The sequence below is a fragment of the Amblyraja radiata genome, chromosome 17, assembly GCF_010909765.2.
Source record: "Amblyraja radiata isolate CabotCenter1 chromosome 17, sAmbRad1.1.pri, whole genome shotgun sequence".
NCBI classification, from domain to species: Eukaryota; Metazoa; Chordata; class Chondrichthyes; order Rajiformes; family Rajidae; genus Amblyraja; species Amblyraja radiata.
The window spans coordinates 13,343,942-13,365,174 of record NC_045972.1 but is presented as its reverse complement, the minus strand read 5'-3'; the positions used below and the strand labels follow the sequence as shown (position 1 = coordinate 13,365,174).

Sequence of the window (21,233 nt, the reverse complement as noted above, 5' to 3'; positions counted from 1 at the left end):
TCTGCCATCCAATCATGGCTGATCTATCTCTCCCTCCTTACCCCATTCTCCTGCCTTCTCCCCAAAACCCCTGGCACCCGAACTAATCAAAAGTCTATCTATCTCTGCCTTAAAATTATCCATTAACCTGGCCTCCACTGCCTTCTGTGGCAAAGACTTGCACAGATTCACCACCCTCTGACTCAGAAATTCCTCCACATCTCCTACCTAAAGGAAAGTCCTTTAATTCTGAGGCTATGACTTCTGGTCCTAGACTCTCCCACTGGTGGAAACATCCTCTCCACATCCACTCTATCCAAGCCCTGCATTATTCGGTATGTTTCAATGAGGTCCCCCCCTCATCCCTCTAAACTCCAGATATGCATCATATGTGCAGATAGCGCCTTGCAAACAGCATCATTGTCCGGAACAAGTGACAACCAATGTTTTCATTTCAATGGGTAATTATACCAAATGTTATTGAAAAAAATCAACAGCAATATATAACAGCAACTTCCAAACTGATATCTCCCATGGGATTGTCTGGTGTGAAAAAGGAGCCTTAAATTCTTTATGACTCAAATCTCTCATCCAAAGTCAACATCTGATGCAAGCAGATAACATCTCCCATCTTGCACAGGAGCTAATTGTAGAAACGACCCATAATTATCGGATGCAAATGTATTGGAAAAAACAGATTTGTGTTCTACTATGAAAAGCAGAAGCAAAGTAAAGAGAAACATATAAAAGGGCCTGACCTACAGGGAGATTGGGCAGGTTAGGATTTTATTCCTTGGAGCGCAGGATGCTGAGGAGTGATCTTATTGAGGTGTATGAAATCATGAGGGGAATAGATAGGGCAGATGCACAGAGTCTTTTATCTAGAGGAGGGGAACCAAAAACCAGAGGACATAGGTCTAAAGTGAGAGGGGAAATGTTTAATAGGAACCTGCGGGTGATGGGTGTATGGAACGAGCTGCCAGTTGAGGCGGGTACAATAGCAACATTTGAAAGATATTCAGACAAGTGCATGGATAGGAAAGGGTTAGAAGAATATAGGCTATATGCGGGCAGGTGGGATGTGTAGATGGGGTATCTTGGTCAACATGGACAAGTTGGGCCAGAGGGCCTGTTTCCATGCTGTGTCACATTATGCACTGGTTAAAGTTGATGCGATCACATTGGAAGTGAGGTGTCAGGGGTTATGGGGAGAAGGCAGGAGAATATGGTTAGGTGGGAGAGATTGATCAGCCATGATTGAATGGCGGAGTAGACTTGATGGGCTGAATGGCCTAATTCTACTCCTATTCCTTATGATCGAGCTCTATCTGAAGTAGGGTCTCACCCCGAAATTTCACCTATTCTTTTTCTCCATGCCATTAAGGTAGAAAATCAGTTGTCCCTTCCAGAAACACGCATAATCAAATCACTGAAGATAGACACAAAATGCTGGAGTAACTCAGTGGAACAGGCAGCATCGACCCGAAACATCACCTATTCCTCCTATTCACAGATGCTGCCTGACCCGCATGAGTTACTCCAGCTTTTCGTCTCTAACTTTTGGTGTGACTTGCTACAGTTTTTACTGCATAAGTAAATTACAGAAAGATTACCATGAATGAAAGTTATATATTTCATTCGTCTTAGTACAACACAAGATGTCTGTGTTCAGACAACAGAATTGAACTGGTAAGATGAGATCTGATTTAAAATATTACACAGAGCAGAACTAAGTTTGCAAGCAGTCTGTTGAAATTAGATCTCATTAGCCAAGTGCCACATAAACCAAAGTGAGGCCACTGTCTGTGCATTACATACCTTCAGCATGGATGTCGGTACCTAATTGTTTTTTAATGGTGAGGGCCATTAAAAAACATAGTAAGAAACATAGAAAAATAGGTGCAGGAGTAGGCCATGCGGCCCTTTGAACCAGCACCGCCATTCAATATGATCCTGGCTGAGCATGTAAAATCAGTACTCCGTTCCTGCTTTTCCCCCCATATCCCTTGATTCCTTTAGCCCCGAGAGCTAAATCTAACTCTCTCTTGAGTAGAGTGTGAGTAGAGGGAAATTGGATGGTTCTGTAGTCGAGGAAGAAACGGAGGGCTTCTTGGTGGGGGATGGAGGTGTAGAGTGACTGAACATCCATAGTAAAGATGAGGGAGTGGGGGCTCGGAATGTTGACGATAAGAAGTACTTTGTTTAAACTATTCTTATTTGTGTTTAAAGGAACTACCAAGTTACACAATCAGGAGGGTTTTCCTTTCTGAAGGTTAAAGCTGTAACGTGACTTGCTGTACCAGTGTGGGCACTGGTCGACTTAATTACCATCATCCTAGATCAAATGGCTGTGTAATTACCAGCTAGTGCGGTGTAATTGAATGTTGGATGACAGATAAAATAATATCAAATTGGACAGTGTAGGATTGCTTACTGAAGCTGTTTACTGATTTATAATGCATCTTATCATAAATATTCTGACTAAATGCTATAACACATCTCTCATGCTTTCTTGATATTTTATCCTCTGCAGATGAAAAGATTAAAACTAACGAGCAGAAAATGATGCCTCTGTCAGACAAGAAGGGGAGTGAAATGTCACAATGAACTGGGGCATGGTGAAATGAAGCCATGCTGGAATTAACATCCTGCATTCAGCAATACAGAGTTGCTAATTCCAAAGAAGAAACACAAGTCCCTCTCCCCTCTTTAGTTTAGTTTAGTTTTCCGTGCTGTATCACTAACGGGCCCTTCAGCCCACCGAGTCCACACCAGCCACGATCCTCGTACACTAGCACCATCCTACACACTAGGGACAATTTACAATTATTCACCAAAACCAATTAACCTACAAATCTGTTTGTCTGGAGTGTGGGAGGAAACCGGAGCACCCGGGGGAAAACGCATACAGTCAAGGGAAGAACTTACAAACTCTGTACAGACAGCACCCGTAGTCAGGATCGAACCTTTGTCTCGGGCACAGTAAGGCAGCAACTCTGCTGCTGCGCCACCGTGTCGACCCAGCAAAAAAATATATATTAAAAATATAATTCCGACTGCTGGGACGCCATATTTGATTTTTGGTTGCCTTGTAAACGTCATCAAGAAAATATTTCCTCTGCTTCTCGCTTTTAGATATTCACCTCGACAATTCGCATACACAAAACTGTTCCAAGCTATAGGAAGCAGGAGTTTAGAAACAGAGTATGTAGAATGAGTTGTGGGTTGCCACCCATTGTGATACTTTTGAGCTCCATGTCAAATCTGTAGCGACAGGATATAGGTTCTTGTCAAACTGTAGAACAATGTGACCTTGGCCTACTCATTGCCAGCATGTCACTGAGCAAAAAAAGGTTTCAAACTTTCTCTTGATGTTCATGAACAAACATGCCACAGTCTCCAATCTACTTTCCAGAACATTATTTTGTTGTAAATAGAATATTAACCAAAATCATCTCCCGAATATTCTAAGTAGGAGCTGCACAGATTAGTTGTTGATGCCGCTTTTAAAAAAAGTACTTGCAAATATATATATTTTTTTGGGGCATATTTTGGAATATTTGAAATCTTTGAATATTTTGGCACAAATTCCATTGCCGATGCACAACAAATTGACTATTGCTTTTCTTTATTAAGTGACTTTCTTTATTAAGTGACGTGCTGCTTTCTTTATTAAATGACTTTCTTTATTAAGTGACGTGTGGAGTTTGCACGTTCTCCCTGTGACCATGTGGGTTTCCTCCGGCTGCTCCGGTTTCCTCCCACCTCCCAAAGACGTGCGGGTTTGTAGGTTAATTGGACTTCGTAAATTGCCAGTAGTGTGTAGGGAGGGGACGGGAAAGTGGGATCGCACACAACTAGTATGAACGGGTGATCGATTGTCAGTGTGGACTCAATGAGCCAGGGGGCTGTTTCCAGTTTGTATCTCTGAACTAAACTAAAAGTGTTAAAAAAAAAAAAATTTAAGGGAAAATGAGAAAGGAGAGATCCAACTTTTATTGGACTAAATCTTTCCTGCCACTTGAATGCAATTTACTTCTCAAAAACCTCACGAAAATCTGAATCATAAGTCCTCCAGTAAAAGATTTGAGTGATTGGTTTCGGCACAGACAACCATGGTCGGCTTGGAAGCCATCTTAAAAACGGAGTACACTTGAAACCACTCCTATATATTGTAGAAAATGTAAACACGGTTAACAGCAACAAAATAAGCAATTCACAGAAGTTCTGATGATGGTTCAAGTCTTTAAAATGTTATCAACGGGCGGCACGGTGGCACAGTGGTAGGGTTGCTGCCTTACAGTGCCGGAGACCCGGGTTCGATCCCGACTATGGGTGCTGTCTGTACGGAGTTTATACATTCTCCCCATGACCACTTGGGTTTTCTCCGAGATCTTCGGTTTTCTGCCACACTCCAAAGACGTACAGGTTTGTAGGTTAATTGGCTTGGTATGAATGTAAATTGTCCCTAGTATGTGTATAGGTATTACTGTATGGGGATCGCTGGTAGGCCGAAGGGCCTGTTTCCACGCTGCATCTCTAAACTAAACTGGACTCATCCTTTATCAGCATAAAATATATTAGAATAGGAAAATAGTGAGATGATTAGTGACCCATTGACATGGATGCATTGTCAAAAATGTTGTCACATTTATGATGTACAATGACCATGTTTTTAAACAAGGGCAAGCACGTCAGTGCCATTATGGGGGAAATGTTGATCAACCTCACTCACTAAAAAATATAGCAACGCCCTTCAACAAACATATAGCATGTGCCAGGTCATCATGCTCCGAGCATAAGGACCGTTGCCATAGGTAACCTTTCTACAAAACTACTTTAAAAGGAAAATTAAAGAGATTCATGATAAGAATTACAGCACAATTTTTAGAAAGTGCGTCAGCGTTTTGCTGCTAAATAGTTGCAATGTTCTCCACCTTTGCTCTTGACATTCTTCCACTACTTCAGTTATCAAGTATCAGATGATTTTAGGGTAATGAATGGAGATAAAATTCAGACTGATAAGGCTTGTTTATTCTGGGTCTCATTTCTCACTATCTGATGATCTATCTCTTTTGAAAACTTGAATAAGATCATCTAGAAAGATAAATCTTCTTTCTCAGCGAGCATTAATCCAGCTTTCTTCCAAGTAAGTAAATAAGTAAGTATGTTTATTGGCCAAGTATTCACATACAAGGAATTTGTCTTGGTGCTCCGCCCACAAGGAACAGGACCAGGAGTCCTCAAATCAACTAACACTATTGGAAATCAGTTCCACAAGTCCACTAACCAGTGGGGATCGATCAACTCTTTCTGTCTGAATCCTTAATAATTGGACAAAATGAATGAAAAAACATTCTGATCCGTTACCTTCCTCCACAGAAAAAGACTGTCCCATGTGAAAATAGCCAGCCTGTTTAGAAAGGAGCTTAAAGGGTATTAAGTGTACTCTACTATTTAAAAAAATACAGGTTAAAGACCAAACAGGAAATTATACACTGGTAAACCTGATACTGGTAGCAGAGAAAACGCAAGAGTCCATTATAAAAGATTATAAAATATTTTACAGCAAAGAACTTCCATAACTGACTGGACAAATCCAACATGGATTTACAAAAGGGAATCAACTACAAAGGGTTAGTTCTGCTGAATATTTTTGAGAATGCAGCCAGCAAAACAGATGAGGTGGACAAAGTTGACATGATGCATTTGGACCTTTAGAAGGCTTGTGATAGCTGCCACACAGGTTCCCTCATAATAGATTAGTGTGCAAAACAAAACCATGTGGGGTTGGGGATAAGGTACTGGCGTGGCGAGAGAAATGGTGGACAGAACATAGAACTGCATTGAACAGGAACACAATGTCCATGCCGAATTCGATGCCAAGTTTAACAAATCCCCTCTGCCTGCACCTTATCCATGTCCCTCCATTCCCTGCATATCCATGTGCCTATCCAAAAGCTTCTTAAATGCCAGAGAGTAGGAATATATGAATGGTTTCCAAGTGGTAGGTAGTTGCTAATGGTGTACTGCGGCGTTAACTGCTCGGATGTCAGCTGCTCATGACACATTAATGATTCAGACGAGGGAATTGTGTGTAAATGATCCAGGTCTGCAGATGACACGAAGCTGTGATGCAAATATCTTCCTGTGAGATTTGCGAATTGCTACACTAGTGACCCTCATTTTATTGATGGCCTCTAGCTCTTCCACAAAAGTGAAAACATTCTTTCTGCATTGACTGCCTGAAGAACATAGAACAGTGCAGCACAGGAACAGGCCCTTCAGCCCACAATGTCTGTGCTGAACACGATGCCAAGACCAACTTTTTTCTGCCTGCCCTCCATTCCTTACTATCCATGAGCCCATCCAAAAGCATCTTCTATCTCTTTCCCAGATGCTTGAAGATGTGGGGGAAATAACCCGTATTATATCCAAACTTTTGCCCTCTTTTTGTTTGATTGATTTGGTTAATTCCCTATTTTTTCCTGTATCAGTTTTGAATGGATTAATTTTGTTATTCAATTCTTCACTTAATGTCATGGTCATTGGTTCTATCTAACCACCAAAGTGAAATAATAATTAAATAATTCTGCCATCTCCATCCTATTAACGACAAGTTCCTCCTGCATAACTCTCGTATTCCAATTCATAACAATTTTTATTGATTTGTCTTTAAAATATATTAAGAGCAACCATAGTAATTTAGATGTAATTTAAACTTCTTCCCAAATCCCTTTACATTCAGCCTTATCTTGAACTCCTCTGCTTTATACATTTTCAATGTTGTACATCATACACAAAGATTCTTATACCGTATAAATATAAGAACCTTATTTTGTTCTGAGAAAATTATATTTTATCCTGTACGCTGTTGGAATACTTTTCAAATGTTTCCCATTGAAGATCTACATTGTTGTTCACCAGTATTATTGTCCATTTTATCTACCCAAGACGTACTGTCAGACCCTCAAAGTCAACTTTTGTCCCATCTATGACTTAGTTTCTTCTCACGGGTGTTTCTCTATTGGCTTATCAACATATATTACAATAATGCCACAATTGCCTAGATATTACTGATAATAATTCTCTTATATGCTCTAATTATCTCCACAGCCTAGAACTAACAAAGAATCTTATGATTTTTACATATTAGCCCTTTATAAATTCTATATATTCTGTAAGAATGCCATTTCCTTATGTCCATAATCAATAGACTATAGAGTTAGTGTGGAAATAGGCCCTTCGGCCCACAGCTTCCACGCCGACCAGCGATCACCCCGTACACTAGCACTATCCTACACACTGGGGGCAATTGGTTACCAAAGCCTACAAACCTGCACATCTTTGGAGTGTGGGAGGAAACCTGAGCACCAGGAGAAAACCCACATGGTCACAGGGAGAACGTACAAACTCCAAACAGACAGCACCCGTAGTCAGGATGGAACCCGGGTGTCTGGTGCTGTAAGGCAACAACTCTATTGCTACGTCACTGTGCTGCCCCATTGGGGGAAGCCGATATCACCTATGATGGTGTATGACGTTTACTCATTTTGCCAATATCACAGCATATTTCTTACTTGACAACTCTTCCACAATTAAGCTGTCTACGGAACACATATATTAATGTGATCGACTGTTTATAATTATTTATCTCTATTCATATAGATCCTAATTTTATACATCTTACACATGAAAAAAAAAATCTAATTTTTTTCTGACATGACCTTCAACCAATTTCAAAACTAAACAACTATTTCCGGGATGGCCCACTTCCCAGTGTTCCTCAGCTAACAAAAAGCTGGTAATTCAAATTATGCCACAAAGCTTGTTGTGCACATTGGATATGTCCCAAAGAATTCCATTCACTGGTTTCCATATCAACTCCAAAGATACTGGCAACAAATCTTTCAAATGCTAATTTCAGATTGAGGAAAGGAACAGAGCAGACTAAATGTTTGGCAGGAATTATTGACTGGTGATCCCCACCAAACTTTGTAGATACACAAAGATGTCATGCATCATGAGTTACTCTTTAATACCATTCAGTGTCCCCTCCATCTAAGCTTACACCATGTATATTATTTCTCTTAAAAGGTATACAATTTTCCATCAAAAATATTTAAAATCTATTTCAGTGGGATTTACAGAGGCGACAAATCCAATGGTAGTACTAATACTCACAAAATATTTAGGCTTCATTCTTAAAGTTTCTTAAAAGACACGAGTAATTGAATTACCATTGTGTAACACCATTGCCAACCAACCATTTTCCTGAGATCAAGACACAAAATGCTGGAATAACAGCGGGACACGCAACATCTCCAGAGAGAAGGAACGGGTGACGTTTTAGGTCGAGGCAGTTCCTTCCTATACCTAACCATATTCCTGCATGCATTACTTATGCAGACTTAAAGCTACACAGAACAATTCAAGGTATTCAATATAAGTAGCAAGGCTTTCTCAGAATTTTCTCAAAATGGCTAACCTCAGAATTCAACAAGCAATTTTAGAATATCATCCCATGAAATATTCAGCCTTATGATTATCTCAGATTGCACCATGTACCAGGAGCACCAGATCCAATAATTCTGAATCTCAAACTAAAGGTGTAGCCTTTCTGCCATTTTCAGGTCAAGCAAGGGAGGCTGTACAATAAATGTCAGCTTTACCAATGGTTTTTTCACCTTCCCGCAGTGTTAATAAATAAAACAATTGTTATGTTATATTTTGTACATATGGCAGATCAATATTCAAGTGGAACAAGAGATTAAACATTGGTGTGCCTTCTGCATGTTAATATTGTGTCTGCAATGTACGCTGGGATTAAGCTTGGAATACAATCATGATCAATTTATCCTGAGCAAATGCTTAAACTGAGCCAATGGTGTTATACAGTGTGTGTCTATATACATATTCACAAATACACATACATACATGTATGTATGTGCGTGCATATATATATATATATAAAATATATATATAGGGGTCAAGGAAAGAGCACACACACACACACAGAGTAAACAGACAATAATAGACTATTATTGCACTACGTAGTTCAGAACTTATTTGAGGTTGTAGTGTTTAATAGCCGAACAAATGACTGTAGGGAAGAAGCTGTTCCTGAACCTGGACGTTTAGTTTTCAGTCCTCCAGAAAGCAAACGGTTTGACTGGGGGAGTGGTGTCATTTTCAGGGCTATCCATTTTCTATCAGTACTTGTGAACCCAGGAGTTTCATTTCAAAGCCTTTCTTTGTTCTTCTACATATATATCCTACCACACATGGCATGTTCTGAACTGTTGTGATTAGCAGACGATAATGAGGACAAGATTGCAACCACAAATTGCTTCAGAAGATGTTTTAAAGAGCCATTTATTCCCAAGAACTCTTAATGAAGCCGCTTTGCTTTTGCCTTCAACGTGTGTTCTAGGAATAGGGCAGTGCTTCCCACAAATGTCACACTTGTCAGTGACTTGGATGCCAGACCAAAATAAAACAGTCCCAGGAATCTCCAACTGTACACCGTCATATTCTGACCCATGAGGAAAAACAGCTGGGTTTGGTGTCACGCATGGGAATAATGAATGCCAGGCCAACATGTTTATTAAAACCATTATTCAAGACGTTCAGAGGCTTACTTGTTTTGAGATGCAAAAATTAATCTCTTTGCAGTAAATTAGCTGCTAGGAAATCGGAACAAAACAAAGCAATTTGTTTGGAAAAGCACTTTTGTAATTAAAAAAAGGCGTTACTTTGAATACAGGCTACTGCACCAACATCAGCATCATTAAAACAGAGTTTTCTCGTTGTAGATGTCAAATGACATGGTCACACAATCAAACGCCACAGTCAACCATGAACTGCTTTCCTTTATGCTACGTAATTGTAAGCTCCCAACTGCTCAACGTCAATGTTTGTAATCACATTAGTAAAAACACATGGACTATCTTTCGTTCAGTCCACAATGAAGGAAAATATTTCTGCACATAACAATGTCAGTGTTCATTAAAGGTCTGAACCGATTATTTCAGTGATCATTTGGTTATTAATGATGTTATTTGAGATTTTCATCCCTAGATCTGATACTTAATAATCCTGTAGAGAATTAAACATTTAAAAAAAAAATTTTTTTTAAATATAAAGGTGATGAGAAGTGCTACAGGATATTTTATTAAATCAGATGTAACAAAATAGAAAAGCCCAATGAACTGGTTGGTCTGATCACAGATTTTTTCAGCAGCTTCTGAGAAATCCAACTAGTATTGGAATAGGAGGTACACAAAAATGCTGGAGAAATTCAGCGGGTGCAGCAGCATCTATGGAGCGAAGGAAATAAGCAACGTTTCGGGCCGAAACCCTTCTTCAGACTGATAGGGGATGGCTTGGAATAGATTATTGGAATAGATTAGTCCCAAACAGCCTTCACATCAGACTTGGGATTGGTACCAGTTTGGTTCAGTTTAGTTTAGTTCAGTTCAGAAACACAACATGGAAATAGACCCAATGACTGACTGAGTCCATGCCAATGATCGATCACCTGTTCACACTAGTTTAACATTGCCCCACTTTCCCACTCCTACACACTACAGGTAATTTAGAGGCCAATTAACCTGCTAACCCACATCTTTGGGATGTGTGAGGAAACCCTGAAGAAACCCACACAGTCACAGGGAGAATGTGCAAACTCTGAACAGGCAGAATCAAACCCTGAATCTCTGGCACTGTGAGGCAGCAGCTCTTCCAGCTGCACCATTGTGCTGTAGTGGCACTGTTTTTTATTGTCATGTGTACCGAGATCGAGTGTAAAGGTTTTGTTTGCATGTTATACACTCAAATCAGATAATACTTTACACGAGTACCACAGGTAAAGCTAAGAAAAAAGACAGAGTGCAGAATATAATAGTTACAAGTGGAAAAGAGATTTAAAAGAGTGGAGCGATGGTGTTTAATGATAATATATCCTCTTCTGGGACAAGCTGCAAAGAGGTCCATGCTCTGCCACCATCTTTTCATCCGTGGTGTTCCAGTTCTTCACATCCATCTGTGAAGTTCCACTATTCCACCACCTACTTACTGCCACTCTCAAAGTCCCTGCAACATGGCTATTGCCTCTGCAAGCTGCACTCTCGGATTCCTTGAAACCTTGCAATGTATTGATGCTGGTGTGTGACCGGTTATCCTTCAATCTGTGATACTTCCTCAAATCGTCTCTCACATTTTTCACAACTCTTCTACCGCGTCTCATTATGGATCATTGACGGGAAACATATGAGGTAATGAATTGCGCATGATTCAGTAAAGTAATTCTGAAACACAACAGATTTCTGGGAATTGAAATATAATCGAAAAAGGTGGAAGAGACAGAACTGCAAACCAGCAGTGATGCGCACAGTAACAGTAAATGCTGGGTACACACGTCAGGGCAGGCAGACTCTGTGGCGGAGAAACACAGCCTATGTTTCAGGTCATTGATGTTCCATCAGAGCAGGGAAAGGCTAGAGACAAAGCATGTTGTAAGATACAAAGTAAAAAGAAGCTGAGGGAGAAAAATAATAATAATGGGAAGATCTAGGAAGATTAAGTGTCAAAAGGGCTGACAGCACCTGATGCAAAATGCTGGTAATGGATGAAGTAACACAAGGTCAGGTCCGTAGGAAATATTTTAAACTGAATAATTATTTGCTATTTTCAGAGGAAGTTGAAGTGAGTTCAAATTCTGGATTATCTTGAATGGTTGAACTCAATGCACAGTCTGGACACCTGGAACATGTCTGGTCGGGAGACGGCGTTCTGTTCCAGGAAGTTAATTAGAGCTTCATGAAGCCTGTGCAGGAGGAGGGGGAAGAGCGGAAGGAACCTGACAAAAATAATTAGGAAAGTGTCTGTACAGATGAATGGTCCCTGACCTAACTCAGTTTCTCTTCCCATAGACGCTGCCTGGCCTCCTAAATGATTCCAGCATTTTCTGTTTTATTATAGCAAAGTACAAGTTAAAATCAGAGTAATCGTCGAGAAATTAATACGTTGTCTAACTAATGTATTTAAGTAATTTGACAGAGTCACTACTTTAAGCAGAAGATGAAGAAAGATCAGTTCATGCATATGCTGCAAAAATCCATTTGATCAGGCTTACTAAAATGGAGGCATGTTGGATTGGAGGTAACATGGGACATGGACAACCCATTAGATGCATAATAAGTTTGCACATGATTCTTAGTAAGAGTGGAATAAATTGCAAGGTAGTGCTGAGGAGAATGCAGACGACTATCAATGTATTAAATCAGAATGTAGGCAAATGTAATTTAATATGCAGCATGGATGCAAGAATGGGAAATGGAAGTTTAAATTGGAAAGCATTAAAGAAAGATAAACACCGGCATTTAAGGCTTCCATTAAAAGATAATTCACAGATGCATTAAAAAAAAATCAAGAAGGCTAATATTCTAGAGCTCTTCTAGAGGTTTAGAATTTAAAAAATAAATAAAAGTAGAGTTATTGGTCATTACCCTGGCAAATCTGCACTGAACACTACAGGGATTTAGAGGGACAGAAAGACAGTGGAATTGGGGCTGAAATGATGCAGCTGCTGTGATAAGCAAAATGCTGCCCGCTAGGCAACTCAAATGGTTATCTCCTGTATGTAAACCCTGGCACTCAGCACGATTCCAATACGAGAGAAATTAAACGGAAGTGATCTAAAAATATGGAACAAATTAACAGTTCAAAATCATTCCAATTTGCACAAACATAGTTAATTTAACACGTTAAATTATATTGGAAACACCATTCCACAAATAATCTTTCTGTATATATAGGAAGCACCATTCACATCCCTTTCAGAATGTCCCAAAACATTTACAGCCAATGCAGTACTTTTGACGTTGTCACTGTTGACAGATGTCAAAGCTGTGAGTAACATTTAAATATCTTTGATATTCAAAAGTAGTTTTCACAATACTGCTCAGAGCAAACAAATCTAAAGCAAATGATTTACAATTCTAAAGAATAAAAAAATCTAAGAATGTGCAAATAGCCAGAAACATTAAATTAAAATAATATTTTTTGAAGACCAGAAGTTGTCCACCTCGTTGCTTTCTTCTGCACAGGCTTCATCGAAACCTAAGCTGGCACTGGGGAATTTCAGCAAGAGAAAACCCTGCAAATCCAACCCCAAGTGAGCTCAATGTCAATTTCATTTTGTATGCATGCCTTTGCTCAAATAAATTGCACTAAATTATATGGCTGTCTCCTGTAATCATTATTTCACCACTGCAGACATGGAATGCAAGGGGATATCACTAACAAATAACACTTTGGGCAATTCACATTAATAAGGCATGGGCCGTTGCAGCTCTCTCGGCATTAGTGATTAGTTTCATTTAGGATGGGGTTATCAACCTTTTTCGTCCAGTTTACCCCTGACAACTTTAATAGCACATAACAATGTTATTTCACTTATTTATAAGCAACTAATGATGAACAGATACCAGTATATCAGAACCAAACAGTCTGTCAATGAGAAAAAATATGTACAAATACAGAATCATCAAATTTACCCCCAGGGTAATTTCTGGAGTAACTCAGCGGGACAGGCAGCATCTCTGGAGAGTAGGAATGGGTGACGTTTCGGGTCGAGACTCGAAGTCTGAAGAAGGGTCTCGACCCGAAACGTCACCCATTCCTTCTCTCAAAAGATGCCGCTTGTCCCACTGAGTTACTCCAGCTTTTTGTGTCGATCTTCAAGCCATCTGAATTACTGCGTCCAGTGCATTTTGTTGTAAACAAAAAAAGTGGCAGTACTGTGCACGTATAACAGTTCACGTGCCACTATTGTCTGCTGTGCATCAATGTCCTTTTCAACTATTTGCATGTGCAGGTGGGCGTTATTGCACATACCGTCACAAAATAAGCACAGTCAAATAATAATAATCAATTATATCCTCACAATAGCCTTTATGGGCTCCAGTTTTGTATTTGTGTTGCATTAACCAGAGTTATTCCAAGCACTTCACTGCTATTGAAGGGGCTCTCTTTTTAGTGAGGACAAACATTTCGCAATCTTTCTGTTCTTGGGAAGGCTGAAGACATGTCTGGCATTGCCATGGCAATTATTGAACATGCACGATTTATACTCAAGGAGTAGTATTGGGTGGTGAAATGATAGACAGTCCTTACACCTCTAAGACATAAGACTTCAAGATAGCCATTTGAAAGTCCCGTCTGTCCGAATAGTTCAGTGAAGATAGACACAAAATGCTGGAGTAACTCAGCGGGACAGGCAGCATCTCTGGAGAGAAGGAATGGGTGGGTGACGTTTCAGGTCGAGACCCTTCTTCAGACCGTGATTGCCCTGTATAAAACGATACCAATTCCCAGTGAGCAGGGACTACAGTGATAGAACAGAATTACCTCCTATAAATTAATTATTCTTTTCAAAATAAGTCAAAGCAAGCAGCTGATTAATTGAAGGTGCTTTACCCAATGGTAGTGCACGAGAAACAACCCAATAATCCACCACCTCCAGAAACTATGGTAATAAAGAGCACACATTTATACGTGATTCTAACTGTAAAATATACACATTAGAACCTGCTTTAATCGCAGTTTTCTTTGAAGGTAAAAATTATATCCAGTTCAATGCCTTTAACTATTCTTTATGTTGGACTGTACATATTTGCACCTTCTATTCCAATACAACCCCTGGTACATGATAAGCAGAAGGATTAATTAGATCAGCAACTTTTTAAAATAAATCCGTACCCTTTTTCGTTAACTAGGAGGAGAAGCAAACGCATACAGTGGAAGCCAAGTGTTTCTCTGTCCTATAGGGATACCACAGAGTGAACCTTAAACCCACAGCATATTTTGTGCTCAAACATTGTGGCTGGGATGGAACTCGATTTTTGCTGCTTTATTCATTCATTTTAAACTGGATCTACAAAGTGACACGCCTTTTCACGAGCCTAATATGTTACCAAAGTGCATAATTAAATATCATGATACATTTCTAAAGAGCTATGAATTTGCCATTTTGGATAATCCAATTTTTATGCAGATTATTAAATCATGTTGCAGAATCACATACACTGTACAGCACAGAAACAGGCCACTCCACCCTTCTGGTTTATGCTGCCCATTTATATTTGCCCCTAAGCCTTGGTTTACCCTTTGTCACACTTTATATTCCCTTAGACGTAGAAACAAAGAATTGCAGTTTATACCAAAGATAGACATAAAGTACTGGAGAAACTCAGCGGCTCAGGCTGAATCTCTGGAGAAGAAAGATTTGTGACGTTTCGGGTCGAGACTCTTATTTAGAATATGTTCAGGATGGGGACCCACAGTCCCGTTTATATCAACGGGTCGATGGTGGAAAGGGTCAAGAACTTCAAATTCCTGGGCGTGCATATTTCCAAAGATCTCTCCTGGTCCCAGAACACTGATGCAATCATAAAGAAAGCACATCAGCGCCTCTACTTCCTGAGAAGATTATGGAGAGTCGGTATGTCAAGGAGGACTCTCTCGAACTTCTACAGGTGCACAGTAGAGAGCATGCTGACCGGTTGCATCGTGGCTTGGTACGGCAACCTGAGCGTCCAGGAGCAGAAAAGGCTGCAAAAAGTTGTAACCACTGCCCAGTCCATCATCGGCTCTGACCTCCCTACCATTGAGGGGATCTATCGCAGTCGCTGCCTCAAAAAGGCTGCCAGCATCATCAAGGACCCACAAGATCCTTGCCACATACCCGTCTCTCTGCTGCCATCAGGTAGAAGGTACAGAAGCCTGAAATCTGCAACATCCAGCTTCAGGAACAGCTATTTCCCCACAGCCATCAGACTATTAAACACAACTTCAAACAAACTCTGAACTATAACAGCATATTACACTTTATATGTTTATTGATGTATATATATATATTCTATGGTATATGGATACTGAACTGTTCTGTATTTATGACTACAATATCCTGTTGTGCTGCAGCAATGCAAGAATTTAATTGTCCTATCTGGGACACATGACAATAAACCCTTGACTCTTGACTATATCATAAATGTATCTATTTTCCTCACGAGCTGCAGCGTTAATTTTAAATCTTGCTATTGAGTGATATTGTAAAAACATCTTGGAATCAAAACATTGACTCTGTTTCTCTCCCCACAGTTGCTCCCTGGCCTGCAGTGTTTCCAGCATTCTTTACATTCATTTCAGATTTACAGCATCTGCATTTCTTTTAATTTTCAATGACTAACACTGCTTTGTTCTCTCCGCTCATAGCAAAATTCAACTATGAATATGTTTAGTTTTCCATATTTCTTGCATGGGATCTATACTTTGTTGGGCTTTTATTAAAATTCAGCAATGAGAAGAAAAACACGTTCAAAACTAACCGCAAATCCCCCCAAAATGATATTTTATTGTACCATGTGTTTGATTTCACTTGATTTTTTTTTTTTGAAAGGCCTTTTGTTCAGGTCTTTTGCTTCAATTCCTCGTAACCACTGTTGATTGACCTTCAATCAGCTTTCAACTACAATAAAGGTTAAAACACTCATGCATTGGGATAAATATACAGCAAGCAATGTACCCTTGCAGCCTCAACTATAATATTGAAAGTACAGTTAATACAACCAATTTAAACCATACTACTGAGACACGTCATTTTAGTTTTGTGGTAATGACATCAACCCGGATCCAAAATGGATTCTATCGAGAAGTCAACACGTTTGAGCATATTTGATTTCCCCAGTCATTAGGTATGTTCGCATCAGCCAAATTGTCCACCATACATTTTATTTTCATCCATAACCAAATAACTTTATTTATTGTAGTTACCATCCAAAATAATTTCCAACTGCAATAAATGGAAGTAAAGAAACAGACTGCAACATTACTGGGTACATTTTACCTTGCTCACCTCACCTCTCCAACTGTGAAAATAATCATAGAATCCCAAAAATTAGTTTCAATAAACAAACTGACACTGACCTCTTTATCCGACGCAAGAATGCTTTTCTTAGAAAACAATACGATTTGTGGAATTTGTATAATAATGGCACAAACAAATACTTATCTCATTGAAAAATATTTCTCCAGGTATCTACAGCCTGGTGTTCAATTTTGCACCGGATTTCTGCAAGTGCAGTAAAGGAATAGGGTACATCTGAGACAGATTGCACAGTAAGTGGTCTTAGATATGTGATGGCCTTCCTAAAGCCCTCTAAAATCTCAAAGAACATCTGAAAATATATCTCAAACTTACTTTTAAACCTCAACCTTACTGTTATTGCTTGTTTTTTTTTACATATACTGAACTTATGTTTTGTTGTTTATTATAGTGTTTACAGAGTACATATCTGTTGTGTTGCTGCAAATAAGACGCTCACTGTTCCATTTTGGAACATGACAATAAAGCACTGTTGACTCTCCTCTGTTTGACTACTGGGGAGATATTTGAAAAAGTTCAATAAGTTGAAAAAAAAATTCCAACCACGATTTTAAACGAATCTTGCCGGATAGCCAATTCCTAACTGTGTTTCAATCATCCACTGGAGTTTCCTATCCAGAGATTTCCATAAAAAATCCCACTGCGCCAAATTACAAATGGGTTTTGGCATTAATTTCTTGACCGAATGATTAAGAATCCCGGATTAAGGACATCCCATTGTACTCCGGTAAAGTGGGAATCTGAGAAAGGCAACAGAAAGAGTGCAGCAAATGCACCTACAAATGGTCCACACTCGACTCCCACGGGTTTATAGTTTATCAAAATACCTATTTCACAGTGTAAGGTAGACTGTCCATTCTCAATGTTAATCAACCAATTTGAGTGGAAAATAAATCCTCACAGATTATAACTAACTGTTTTGACCTGTCATTTTGCCCTACTGGTTTTTATATAGTGCAAAGCCAGATTCTGATACCTCATTTCACACTCTCGTAGCCACTTTATTCAATTCAATTAATCTAACAAGATATATTAATAATTAGATAATATAAAGCTGTAACAAGATAATTTATTGCATCCTGGAATAAATGCAGGTGTTTGGAGTTGACAATGCTATTCTCGATTTTATTTAATAAACTGATTTGATTGCAGTGCTTACAATTGCATTTGTGCCCATATTAAAGGAGTGAGTTTTGGACATTAAAATTATTGTGCAACCATAATGACGTTTAAATAATTTGTAGTAATATCTAATGTACGTTATGGGGTACCGTTTAAATCGATGTTAAATATTTAACACTATGATTTAGGATGGTTTAACGCCGACATGTTTCCCCAATGATTACCCATGTTTTATTTAATCTTCTGCCTTGAAGGAAATGTGTTCAACAACAGAGGGGAGTTTGATTAACTGGAGACACGGAAATGCTCCCCTTTGCCCCGTGTGCTTTACACACACCCTTCGGGCTGTTCAATCCGTTTTAACGACTGGCCATACAGGATGTAACGCTCGGGAGGCGAGGCAATGCGCCTGGAGTGGGATCAATACGGGAAGAAACGGCGAATACCGGACACCATAATATCAGCCGTCGGGACAGGCTGCATCTCTTCTTCTTGTGCATGGCGTTCACAGCCTAAAGTTGTAGGACAACTTGTTCTATTTGATCTGATTTGATTGTGCGCGCCGGGTTGATTGCATTCGTCAACACTCTTCTGTCTTCGCTTCCGAGAACTCACCCCAACTTATTCTTTTCGGACTGAGTATGTAAACGCTTCGGAAATGAAGGCATTAAACTTCACCCACACCATCTACTTTCTAAGCACTGGGTCGAAACGGCTCGTATGAAACTATTACAAACTAATCTGAAATATTCCCACTACATTTTACGTTGTTCTGCTGTTCAATTAGGTCTCTGCATTAGAAATTAAATTCCTGCTATTTCACATACCTGCCAATGCCGGGTGGACAAAATAGCGAGATAATGTTACGAGTAAACCGTTTCATGCACTGACACTGCCCGTCTACAGTTTGTTGACAGTGTTCAGAATCAGCAGTACATTGCACACCACCTTTCAAAATCTCACGGGGTGTCAGTTTTTTTTAAATTATTAGTTTAATAATTCACAAGCAGATTCTATTATTGTTGATTTATTATTTATATTTAAGAAGTTCCCCGTAAGTATCCCAATGACAGTCCTTTCGAATGAAAGGGAATCATGAGAAAACACCTATAGATCTGATATGAAATGGAGCGCCGACGTTTGCCGGGTTGGGTCTACAAATGCGCTGCTCAGTGTAACATAGACAGTTGTATCGCTGAATTACATATCCCGGATGTGTCTGCTCTCAACAACACCAAAGCTGTTTTTTCCTAATCCCAACCCCAGCTCCAGTCAGCTAGTACTTCCCCCTGTGAAAAACACATCCTGCCGTTCCCAACTCTCCCCAGCCTTGTTCTCCCTCTGTCCCGCATGTTAAAAGTTGCCGGCTCCTTGGCGCTCGGTTTCCAATGTTTGGCAACTATTTGGGAGAAAAACTCACATCAACATATCATAGTTATATGTTAATGGAAGCCAACGTTTAAATTAATGCCCTCAACGGTTTCAATTCATGCTATCTCAATGATTCTAGCCAGCTCTTCACTATCCGGACTTAACAGTCCGTATTTGACACTGAACCATCGGCTAAATCCGTCTGCATTAACTGTTGGGAACTGTGGAACAGACCAAATCGGTTGCTCTGTGCAGCACTGCCAAGCTGTGCCCTGTACACTGTCGCCTGCCTCTGCTCGCCAAAGGCTCCAATCTCGTTTTATTCGAACATTTGCAAAGTCAGGGGTGAAAAATTACATTATTATTTTTTACATTTTGAAACTCGGTTCTGAGGGAGAAGCAACGCTGAAAATTCGTTTTGAAAACAATGAAACTCGGCCACTGTGAATGAAATTACACTGTGCAGCTAAAACAAGGTCACAGACAACGAGAGCTAAATGATCTACACTCCATCATTATTGATAAACTTCACATGCCGCCGGAACTATGAAGTACGTGCACCCAGTTTACACACACTGCATTGATTCCAACCAAACTGTTGAAATGAAAATGTGGCTGGCGATGTACTCCAGCACATTGTGTCTTGTGTGTGTAACAGCATCTGCGGTTCCTTGTGTCTACAAGGCACTCGTTTTAATTCCGCAGTTGAACACAGCGCCTTCAATGCATGTTGGCTGTATCTTGTCAGCACCCTTCACTGTGAAGGGAGAGAGAATTATAGATGGTGTCGGCACTTACCGTGGCTGAAGCAAGGCTGTTATGAGCCAGGGTCAGATGGTGAGGCTCCCATCGCCGCAAGAATTTGGAGGTGAGGATCTTGCTGAGAAATGTCCTGGGATGCCTGATCACACACACCTGTATATCCCCCTCCTGCAGCAGCTTATACCTCATGCCGTTCGTACAGTAATTAGCTCGCCTGCAGGGCGCTGCTCCCAGTTTGTTGAGATCCGAAGCCGAGGTCTCGGGCAGAAGGCAAGACTTGTCCTCCGAGCCCTGTGTGTGATCGCCGCCGCCGCTGTTGCTGCTGTTGAAATCCATGGCAGTCCCCGCAAGCCGAGAGGAGGAGGTGGTGGTGGAAGAGGAGGGAGGAGAGAGGAGACTCGGCGTCCACAGCAGAGAACACCCTTCACAGCCGCTTCCTGCGCTCCCCGTGGTCCTAGGACTGCGCTGTGTAAAACAAAGCCATGGTCTTTTCCAGCTAAACCACCACCCTGTGAGCAAAACAACAATAAAGAACGCGGCCGATATTCAACCCCCTTCCAAAATAAGGAGACAAAGGCGAGACGTCACGGTTCCAGTGAGGATAATCTTAGTAGAGGAGGCAGGCGATGAACATTGCAGAAACTCTGTCCGTCTGGTTGGTCTCCGCCTGATCATGTGGCTCTTCACTGACGTCAATGGACTTGGTGAAACTGACCAGAACGGATGCACTGCGTGGTTTTAAAGGTATAGCGAGGGAGGCAACAGATACCACCATTTTATGAATCTGCTTGACACATATGTGTGTGTTTTTGTAAATGAGGCAGCCTGTCAAAGGGAGCGAGAAAAAAAACAGACACAAAATATTACTGGGGAGCTTGCATGAGAAGGGAAAGGTGGTCAAAGCAAGCTAGAGACCCCTTGTTATCTGCAAATGATGTATGTGTGCATATATATATATATATAGGTGTGTGCATATATGTATATATATATATATATGTGTATGTATGTACACACACACTGAAACAGGATAGGACAGACCCATGCAACCCCC

General features: G+C 40.2%; 1 protein-coding gene across 2 annotated transcripts in view; it reads right to left on the bottom strand.

The window, feature by feature from the left end:
• Positions 1 to 21,002, bottom strand: part of LOC116982514 (c-Maf inducing protein) — a 235,880-nt gene extending 214,878 nt beyond the window's left edge. The window contains exon 1 of one of the 2 annotated variants that reach the window (XM_033035765.1): positions 20,219 to 21,002. In XM_033035765.1, the coding sequence (XP_032891656.1) occupies positions 20,219 to 20,518 (300 nt within the window). In that variant the 5' untranslated portion in view covers positions 20,519 to 21,002. The remainder of the gene's footprint in view (positions 1 to 20,218) is intronic. The other variant, XM_033035764.1, reaches the window with a different exon arrangement.
• Between the last annotated feature and the right edge of the window lie 231 nt (positions 21,003 to 21,233).